The sequence below is a fragment of the Cotesia typhae genome, unplaced genomic scaffold (genome assembly GCF_013202065.1).
Source record: "Cotesia typhae breed Kobodo isofemale line unplaced genomic scaffold, CoteBio_Ctyphae contig_23, whole genome shotgun sequence".
NCBI classification, from domain to species: domain Eukaryota; kingdom Metazoa; phylum Arthropoda; class Insecta; order Hymenoptera; family Braconidae; genus Cotesia; species Cotesia typhae.
The window spans coordinates 3,155,555-3,167,017 of record NW_027423729.1 but is presented as its reverse complement, the minus strand read 5'-3'; the positions used below and the strand labels follow the sequence as shown (position 1 = coordinate 3,167,017).

General features: G+C 32.1%; 1 protein-coding gene across 1 annotated transcript in view; it reads left to right on the top strand.

Annotated features, from left to right (window-relative positions):
* The first annotated feature begins 346 nt into the window (after positions 1-346).
* Optix (optix) overlaps positions 347-11,463 on the top strand; it is a 28,229-nt gene continuing 17,112 nt past the window's right edge. The window contains exon 1 of the mRNA XM_074238971.1: positions 347-1,903. Within this exon, the coding sequence (XP_074095072.1) occupies positions 1,224-1,903 (680 nt within the window). The 5' untranslated portion in view covers positions 347-1,223. The remainder of the gene's footprint in view (positions 1,904-11,463) is intronic.

The window sequence follows — 11,463 nt, the reverse complement described above, 5'->3', positions numbered from 1 at the left end:
CACATAAGGACATGAACACCTTCGGCAGCATTATCAGCGTACTCAGTGATGGTGACTGCTGACTGCACCATATTTAACCCGTCAGCAACTCGCATCACATATTGTATATATAAATTGGCGAGAGTTGGAGCTACAGCGTTGGACATACAACATGGAGCAACACCAATATAAATAGAGCATACTAACAAGCAACAACACAACAGAGAAACCTCTACTCCGGGATAATACCGGGAGCTTTATTCCCAGTGTGGGGATAATTAAACTCGCACAATACCGAACGGTAGCCAGGAGTGTACAGGAAGAATAGTTGCCATGACGACGAGGATGGGATCCGGCCAATCGGGTTGAGTTCTCTGGGCGTGGCCTCCTGATTGGCTGCCCGGAGATCCCCTCGTTTACTCTAAAACGCAAAGCCAGGTGTCTCGAACGTGGGGGTGAATCCCACTCCTGGTAGTTCCTTTCCTTTCCTTTCTATTGCTGGTAGTGCGGAAAGTATAGAGTAGTGTGTATGCTCACTGCAACGCGACCTATGTAGGTAGGTAGATAGATAGATAGACAGCGGACAGGGGGTAGGGGATAGAGGATAGAGGAACGAGTGTGAGATATAGGAGTATAGGAGTCTGGGTACATCGGGACGGACAAACGTATCATGTGGGGCAGGGCTGAGCCCGAGATGCCGGGTTGTAAATGAAACCAGTTTGCTATTCGATACGATCGAGGCAACAGTAGGTCTGCTGCTTAGCTTCCCGAAGAGATAGTTTACCTGACTTCATATCATATCCTGCCTACCAAAACAACCGAACCTATTTTTGTCATCACCAATTCGAACACATTTGACTATTTGATCATTCGCTTCCAAAAGGAACATCAACATCGGTTTTTTTTTTTTTAATTTGAGTTATCAATTAGTTTGTTGTGATTTACACCAGTTGTTTGTTGGAATCAAACGTCAGAATGCCTTATAGCTGATGTCTGATAGTTGGTCAAAAATAAATAAAGTTTTATCGGTTTGGATTTAAGTGAAAAAAAGAAAATATGTTTTGACAACTTTGGATTTAAAGACAAATTTTGGAAAAGTGTTGTGTAAATGTTGATAAAAAGTCAAAATGACTGACTCAATAAAAGTGGTGAGAGCCTGATCAATATGATAACGAAAACGGGAGGAAAAAATAGTTTGATTTTGTGTAAATTAAGAACTATCGTAACTAAAAAAGTGATCTTGAATGTATAAAGTTGGCTATCACCCGTACCATCGCAAGATGTCAGCAGTAGCACCAGCTGGAACTGGATCCGCAGTGAGCAATACTAATGGCCCGATAGTCCCAGCCCCGATGTTCGCGTTGCCCACATTGTCCTTCACAGTTACCCAGGTGGCGACTGTTTGCGAAACCCTGGAAGAAAGTGGCGATATTGAGCGACTGGCAAGATTCCTCTGGAGCTTACCTGTCGCCCATCCCAACATCCAAGAGCTCAATGAAAACGAAGCGGTGCTGAGAGCACGTGCTATTGTCGCGTACCACTCGGGGCATTATAGGGAGCTGTACTCGATATTGGAGAGACATAAATTTACCAAAGATTCCCATGGAAAGCTCCAGGCGATGTGGCTGGAAGCTCACTACGCGGAGGCGGAAAAGTTGCGCGGAAGACCACTTGGTCCCGTGGACAAGTATAGGGTGAGGAAAAAATTTCCTTTGCCCAGGACCATCTGGGACGGAGAGCAAAAGACTCATTGTTTTAAGGAGAGGACTAGATCTTTGTTAAGAGAGTGGTATCTTCAGGATCCGTATCCTAATCCTGGGAAAAAAAGAGAGTTAGCCGCTGCGACGGGGCTTACGCCGACCCAGGTCGGGAATTGGTTCAAAAACCGACGGCAAAGAGATCGCGCTGCTGCTGCTAAAAATAGGTATGTTTTCTTTTCTTTTTTTTTTATTTTTTAAAAAAGTGTTTTTTAAATTAGAGAATTAAGAATTAAAGAAATTTTTTTGTGCTTGATTTTTTATCAAAAAGTGTTTGTTTAATTTTATTTCATTGTCGAATGAAATTCAATAAAACATTGCTGCAAAATTTTTTGCGCTTCTTGTAATCAAACAATTTTTTTTTTTTATGGCTTTAAAAAAAATTATTTCAAAATTGTGACATTAAATAAAATTTCAATCGTTTCGAATTTCTAAAAAAATTGTATATTAAAAAAAACTTTTGGTAGTATTTATCGTAGACAACAATGAAAATAAAATAACAATTACGAATGATTTAGCGGTTTGTCCCTCAAACAAAATAAATGTTCTCCGATTAGATACGAAGCGAATATGCTGGCTAAGTTGTGGCGTGTTATCCTTAACAAACAAGTACATGTATTATATAGAGTATATAGTATTTTGGGCGCAGAGATTGTTGTACACATTAGAGAATACGGTTCATACCAGCAGTAAGTTTCTCAGTCCCCTATGTGATGTCCTAGTGATGTGAAAACTACGAGTACTAGTAGAGAAAGTGGAGATAAAAGGACGAGGGTGGTGTAATTTCATTTAACTCGCCGACGGAGGGTCGCTGCCGACGGCGAGTTCTCTCGATTTTCAAATTATGTATCTTTAAAATTCAATTTCGGCGCTTTCTATGGTTATCATAAACCAGCCCGGAAATGTGTCTTAACCTCGTTTTTTATAAAATAACCACTGAAAAATAGTTTTTAATTAATTGTTTTTAAATTTTCATTTAATTCTCGTCTTTTGTTGCTTCTGGTTTAATTTCTTTTAGATTGAAATAAATATATATTATTTTATACATTATTGAAAGAGCGTGCATTGTTTTCTTGATTACTTCAATGGTTCCCGGTACAGGTGGCTTTGTAATTTGACACTATTTTAGTCATTATTCAATTATTTGTCAGTGACAAAAGATTTTCAACACTGCCGGTTTTTGAAAGCTTCTAAGTCTAGAATAGCATATGATACAACATAATAGTAATAGTCAGCATAATTAGAAGTACTAGCATTATATTATATTATTGTTGTCCTTTTGCTGGGCGCACCGGAATTTCCCTGCCAGTGATTTATGCCTGGAATTTCCCAGGCAAACTTTCATAAATATAAGAGTCTTAAACCATTACTTACATTCCCCAAATAGAATTGCCAATTGTTCAGGTCAAGAGGTATCTATATCCTTCTGGTACAGGTAACATGAGGTAGAAGGTATCTATGTCCTGAAGTATCTCTAACTCTCACTGCAATTGAGGTATGAAGTACACATTACTTGAACAAGTACGCCCTAGTTCGTATCAGCTACAAGCTACAATACTGGGAAAATTAATGAATTAATAGTTACTATGCATTGGCTTGAAGGATTATTACAAAAGCAATCATTGTCCGTCGATACTATAATAAATTATTGCTTGAATTTCAGTTTCGATCTCTGTTGAAAAAATATATGCTAATATATAGTAGGAAAATTTCGGGAAATGAAAATGATAACGAGAGTTAGTTTTTATGTTACACTGAATTTTTAAGCCGAGATTATTTAAATCTTTTACTAATGAAATAGTTTGGTGGATATAAAGGCTTTCTGAAAATTTCGGGTAATATAAATGGTATTAAAATAACTTTCAATTGTGTTTTAGTCGGATTTTTATTTTTAAATAATTTTAGATGTTTTTTTTTTTTTTTTTTTTTTTTTTTAGGAAATAATAAACAAGTATGTCTAGGTTAGAAATATTTATTAATATAGTAATTGATTTTTATTTTGAATAATTTTCCAATTCTATAAATTTATCACGAGTAGAATTTTTTTTAAATATTTGATTTTTCTTTTTTTCAATTTAGTGTTTCTGGTGCAATAAAATTTTTTTTTAATTCACAAGTAAATTTAAAAAAATTCACCATAAATTAAAATTTTAAAAACTTCTTATAACATTGAACTAAAATTATAATTTATATAACTTCTATACAATAATACCGTTCAAATTTTTAATATTTCAGAAATATTGTAATTAAAAAAAAATTAATATTGTAATAATCATAATTAATATTCATTATTATTATTATAATTAATGTCATAATGAAAACAAATTAAATTTAAAAACCAAAACATTGATTTAAATAAAAACTGGTCATGTACTCAATAAAAAGATCCATTGTCGAAGTTAGTAAATGAAAATATATTCACAGTACTTAGCAATGTATAGAGGATAAAGTCCTTGGGTATGGATTGAGCGCCGAGGATAGGAGTTACGATATGGACACACGAGTATATAAAATCCCGAGTGCAATTTATATCTGTATATCTGTATATTCTTATAACCAGAGTACGAAAAAGAGAGTATATTTTCGCGGTCCAGCGAGCGAGTTATTCAATATGCTCAGCCCCGAAAGCCCCGGAGCAATCTTCCTATATATTCTTCATCTATCTATACAGCACATATTGCACATTTATATACTACGCTCTATACCATCCATACACCAATCTATCTCCGGCAGCAAAGCACTAACACTAAAATCTTTTCTGGTCTCATCCCATATTTCATATTTCATATCTTCCGTCTCTGACTCTACATCTTCTATACTTTTACAAGTCTCCGTCATATCAATCCTGGTCGTTGAATTTCCTTAACTTAATCCACAATATTTCAAAAATTTATATTATTTTTAAAATAATTACTTAACTAAATTATTGAAGTTCTTCACAGTGATAATTTTTGTCTTTAATCAAAGATGAAATAAGTAGCACAACCAAAATATTCCTTTAGCACACAAAATTTTCAACAGATCATTTTTGGTTCAATATTTTTACTATCTCTATCCTGCTTTTTTCTTTTCCAAGATGATACAAGATAAAAGCCTAAAGACTACTCTAAATTTCAAAACTTGAGCGCCACAAAAAAGTGAGAATCCTCACAAGACAATGACCTGAAGTCTCGGGTGTTAGAAATAACCTGCGGGCCACGTATATCCAAAAGACAAAGACGATGATTAATTTCACGTTGGATGTCTAAGGATCATTAGTGACCAGACTTTATTCCATAACACCTGCTCCAGCGCTACAGCTCTTCTGGCTCTGCACACTAAAAACAAGAATATAATAACAATAACAGTATAAAAATTCGTGCCGGCGAGTGTCTGATGAATTATTGCTGTGTTATACCGGTTTCCAACTTAGAATCAAATTCTCAAATATTTTTTTCCTTTATTCGCTATTATTTTATTTTAATGCTAATTAAAATTTCATTTTTATTCACTTAAAAATAAATTCTTTACAATATTCTTAAACTTCACTTGAATTTATTTGTATGTATGAACACGAGCATACACACATACATATTTCTAGCCACCACACTTGCTTTTAATTGCGAATTTACCAAGAGCTGTTCCAGACAGGATATTTTTACCCTCAATAGAAAAATAATTAGTCTCATAGTGACATATCCACATGGACTACTGTCCTGTTGCTGATGATCATTATTTTTCTCTTTTTATAGTGACTAATTAACGCGTAATATAAAAGGAGAGAGGGGTTAAAGCTGTCGATCCTAACCGTTATGTTTGATTTGTTTGGGAAGCTTCTCGCCCTTTATTCACACCACAACACATTACGAAATGAACTAATTTGTTGATCCAGTACATTGAAGTTCATCATTACATCTTGTCTTATTTGGATCATTTTATCCTTTCACTAATTAGAAATTATCATCGGTATGCAACCCTAGCTCATATTGCTGCTTACAAGACATTAATTAATTAATTATTTGATTGATATTAGTAAAAAAATATCTAATTTGCAATTATTAAAAAATAACCTTTTTATTAGGAAGTGTAATTTTTTATATGAAACTTACAATGTTGACATCGTAATTTTTTTTCAATTACACGAAAAGATATTTTCTTTAGATTACTATTGATCGACGGTAATCTTGGGACATTTTCAATTAATAGTATATTATTTCCGTGAAATAGAATAAAATTTTTCATAAAAAAATATTTTTCTACAAAATTAACGATAATTTTGCTATCCTTTCAGAGTGTAATATTCTTAATTCAGTCAAAAGCTTCTTCAAAATACCAAAAAAATAATTTTTTTTTTTTGACTCATTCTGAATCATGTTTAAGACATTTTTAATGATATTTTAAATGATATAAAAATACCATAACTCCGAAAATTATTGATAGATATTTTAAACAACTCAGTTATATTGTGAATTATAATTATCGCTTAGCAAGAGTAAAATTCCAATAAAATAATTTCTTTTCGGTTTTATCAACAACTTACAACCATAAAATATTTGATCATCAACATATAACCTCCGAATCCGCGCATTCATTGATAATTGACAATAAGAAAAACAACGCGGCGAAAGTCAAAGAGATAAATCGCTGATTGAGTATGAGTTTGCTCGTTATCCCGTGGAGTTAAAGGTCAATCGATACTCAAAGTATCCGACACCGCCGATTATCGAGATATATATAAATGTATATATATACATATGTAAGTACAAGTAACAACATATTACGAACTGTTGTCCGCCGATTACGTTACAATAACGATTAATAAGGATCCTTCTCGGTTTCCACTGGCTGGGAGCTAGGCAGTGTCTAATTTATTTGGATATCTCGAGTAATATCTGTAATTGTTGTCGATTATTCGATGAGGATGATGGAGATGCTGTAGGGATTTCTTCGAATATTTAACAGACTGTGCCACCTGTGATATTGAATTCCAGGGTATTGAATATCCAGTTATAGGGAATAAAGGAAAATAAATAAAGGAGCCAAGAATGAGTATAAGAAGTAGAAGAAGAGTTTCTTTCCAGATACCTTGTACTCGACATAACACGGAGCTCGAATCGAATCGAGGGCATCCTCACTGTTTTAGAGACGTGTTGTTAGTTTGGATGTAGGTATAGGTATAGTAGGATATTACTGCTGGTGCGGGTGTATCAAATGTCCCATGTGGTTTCTCGTCGTCTATGGTGTCCAGCTACCCCAAAGGCTGTTTCACGGTTAATTAAGCGGCTGACAATCTGACCACGGGACGGTTTAGCGGCCTTATATTAACAAAAAGAGCCAATAGAGAGAAGAAAAAAACAGAGATGGAGATGTAGACGTTGCTTTATTTTATTTTATTTTATTTATTATAAGTATTGGGATGATGAAAAAAATGCTTTCAATTCACTGAAGAATTCTTGCGATGATGCTTGATATGTCTGAAGGTTTACGTTACTGAAATTGATACTACGGTCATTGTACCTATACTAACCGAATTGATCAGATTATTATTATATTTATATTTGTACATGTAGAAAGGTTTGTTCTTTGTATTTGATTTAATAGATAGTACCTTTTTATTATTACATCGAGCTCAATTTGGCTGGAGATTTTTACGTCTATATTATAGTGAACAAACGATCCTACGATGATTTAGCAAATTTATTTGGGTATTTGAAGGTTCTTGTTGCTCGGCTTAAGGCTTGATCGATGATACTCGATTGTTTTATGTGAGCCGTTAAATTATTAGAAAAATATGTTGTACATTGTCTATGAGGATTCATGTTTAAATGATTAATGATGTTTTAATTTAAATTTTAAAGTCAAAAGTGAATGTGTATATGCTTAAAAAAAATTCGTTATTTTCGATTTTGAATTTTTAATTATAGTTGATGAATGATAAAAATGATCATTACAATGATAAAAAATTAATTTGATTCTGAATTTTTTGATCAATAAAATTATTTTAAAGAATTTTAATGTTGTGAATTAAGTAGAAAAAATTTTTATTTGATTAACGACTTTAAAATTATTAAAAATGATTTCAATAAATCGAAAATTTTCTTTTGAAACAAATTACTTTTTTTTATCTAGCCTGCAATTTATTTTATTTTATTTACACTGCAATAAAATTTGACATCAGCAAAAATTAAATTACGATAATAATCATTCTTACGAATGAACAAATTTATTTACAAAATTCCGTCACTTCACGATTGACTTATTCCACATGCATAAAAAACACGTAACACGTTGTACTGACATATCTAATGACATGATCGTTTACTTCACTAGCGACTCATTAATTAGAGTTTTAGTAATTTATCACAAGTTCTGATACTCACCTCGATCAAATAAAATAATCACTCCTTACCTGCATTGAATTTGATAGTCTTATGAAAAAGCGATTAGCAATGAATGTTATTTACAATAAATAATAATATTACTATAACTATTACAGAAAAATACAATAGTAATTTTAAAATAGTTTAGGGTGTATCGGAGGCGGGAGGGGGGTGGACGGATTTTAACGCAAGGGCAAATATACGTCTGCGAAAAAGGGTGCCGACTGAAAGGCAAACAGTTTAGCTGGAAACAATTGACTGCAGATTGAAGAGGGTCGGGTAGACATCTGACGATCGATCTGCACGCGTTCTAGAGCTCTAGACTGGATGTTGGATGTTGAGGTCTCTCTTTCTCGTTCTTTTTCACATTTAATTCTCTTTTAGTTTGGTTGTCTCACGCCTAGCCAAGTTACATCTGTTCGATCAAAATAGATTTCAAGTTTCCAGAGCTAAAGAGTTGTTGTGTTGTGTATTTGAATCGTGTGTGGGTTCTTGAGTTTTCTAGATGTGTGCAAGTATCCACATTTACGATCGGCAATTGTTGCCACCCTGTTGTGGAATCATCCACCATTCGAATCGGCTCTTAAGGGTCAAAAAAGCTAAACATACTTCTACTTTATGCTCCGAGGGTTACACTTACACGCAACGGTATTTCATAAGAAGAATTTATATTTTATTATTTAATACACTTTAGAGTCTATAGCCTCTATACTGAGACTAGTGATTGCGATTACAAAGTATAATGTAGAAGTTGAAGAGTATGTTTCTAGATTACTGCGGTGATGCGACGCAATACCCTTCCGCGTGTCTAGCGTGTCAATTAGCCACGGTGGTGTACCGAGGTAGGAAACGTTACGGATTTAAACATAACAAGTTTTATTATACATGTACATATATACATATATAGTTCAGATAAATTAATGCTTATGAGTATCTGTATATGTAACTTGTTTCATACACTCTACACGTGTAACCAACAATCATGTCACGATCGTACGACCGATTCATGATAATAATTCTAATCCGAGAAAAAAATGAAATCTTTATATAAGAAACCGAACCGTTTCAGATCACTTTCGGTTAATAGCTTCTTGCGAGCACTCTGATGTATCAATCATCATTTAATCTCGACGTTAAATTGATTCTTTTATTTTTTAATGCTAATCAAATCCATGTTTTGAATCAAAGTTATTATTGTTATTATTATTATTATTATTATTATTATTATTATTATTATTATTATTATTATTCAAGAAAATTTTAAACTTAAAAAATTGTTAATTTAAAAAAATAATTTTTGAATTTCTGTATTATTAAAAAAACGTGAATATAAGTATTATAAAGCGTGGACATGAAAAATTCAAAGAGTCAGTAATTAGCTGTTTCACAAAAGCACCGGCATGTTGAACGAGAGTAGCCACTGTGATGATTTGTTCAAAAATAAAATCTAAAAAATAAAAAAAGAGAGAAAGGGAGCGAAAAAAAAAGGAGAGAATGGACACTACTATATTTATAGTAGATGAAATCCACTTGGTGTTGGTGATTTGTCTGGTCTGAAGGACTGGACCCTGTCTTTTGTTAGACTCCGTCAAAACAGTATTGTCCTGAACTAATGATCCTCATCTCTTATCTCTTCACCATTCTTAGGATTTTTTTTTTTTTTAGTTTTATTTTGTTAATTTAAAACGTGAAACAACTTTTACACGATTCTACATTCTCTAAATTACTTTTTTAACCACAATATATGTGTATTTTATTATTATTATCTAGTTAATGACCGGTGTCAAAAAGTTCCTAAGAAATTGATTTTTTCTCTCCTTAATCTCGCTTAATTATTATTATCAGTTGCCTGGATAATTGAATTTAATGAAAGTTTATTTAGAGTTTAGCTTTCGAGATTTATTGGCTGCAATATAAAATCTGGGTGATGAAATGAGCATTATTCAAGTTTTAAGTGTTTACTTTGGCTTATTTTCTTATTTAATTTTTTTTAATCAAAAATTAATCGCGGTATCAAATTTTTTAATAGTAAAATATATATATATATATATATATATATATATATATATTGATGTAAAATATTTCATTGCAATGATATAAATAATTATATCGAGAATGAGATACAGTTTTTTTTTAGGCGTGCAATAAACACAGAACAAGATCTATAATACGTATTTTATTCATATTGAATAAGTGAGTGTGTATTCAAATATGAATATAAATATTGAACAAATATAAAATTTAAATTGATAAGATTGTACGTAGGATTTGTAGGCGAGATCAAACGAGTGTGCAAACATACTAAACAAGTGTCACCATACCAGTCACTATAAGGCAGCATACAAGAGATGCTGACCTGTCCCTTGATTTTTTACGCTTTTTCAATCGCTCCACTATCTCGAATTCACCCTTACTATAAAAACAACTTTATATAGATAGATATAGATATAGATATACGCGTACATATTGAGTATACTTTGCCTACAGGATTAGCATTCGGATTAATCCGGTTCTCCTTTTAACGCATACACGTTTGTCTACAAGTCCAAATACAAACAGAAAAGTCTAATGTTAAATTTAAATCTAAGAGGATCTCATTTTAAAAGGATTTCATAATACAACTATTGTTGTTTTATTTTTACTCAACCACTTTCAATCAGTGATTTTATTTTTTTATGATTTATTGATAATTAAAAAATCAATAGAGTCACAGAGTCAATGAACATTATTTAAAATTCCAATAATAATAAATATTGTAAAACTTTTTTCTCGGGTCTTATAAATAAAATACTTGTAAGATTGAATCGTTTCGTGTTTGATGAAAATAAAGCGGTAATCTTAACATTTATAGGTTGTTGCAATAGTAAGAGTAAGGCTCACCCTTCGTTATTTAATATTCGTCAAGTCATCGTCTAAGAAATGAAACAAAAAAATAACTTTTAAAAAATATGGCGTCAAGTACATTATGTGTATATTAAAACACAAGACTTGGCTGCCTATATTTATATATATACACACACATATATATGTATATTAATATATATTTGACAAGATGATGTTTTGAGCGTAACATTTACATAAGTATGTTCATTTTGTATATATTCATGTTAAAGACCAAATGAACCGCACCATAGGTGCCGATTCTTGATAAAATTTATACCGATATTTTCTACACATATATATTATACATGTGTGTAAAAGTTCTTAGATCATTTTGGGTTTCTAAAATATTTTTATTTTAGATCTTTTGATCAACATATATTAATATATATATATATATATATATATATATATATATATATATATATATATATATATATATATATGTATATGTATGAAGAGGCGGATTAGTTAAGGCGTGATTAACT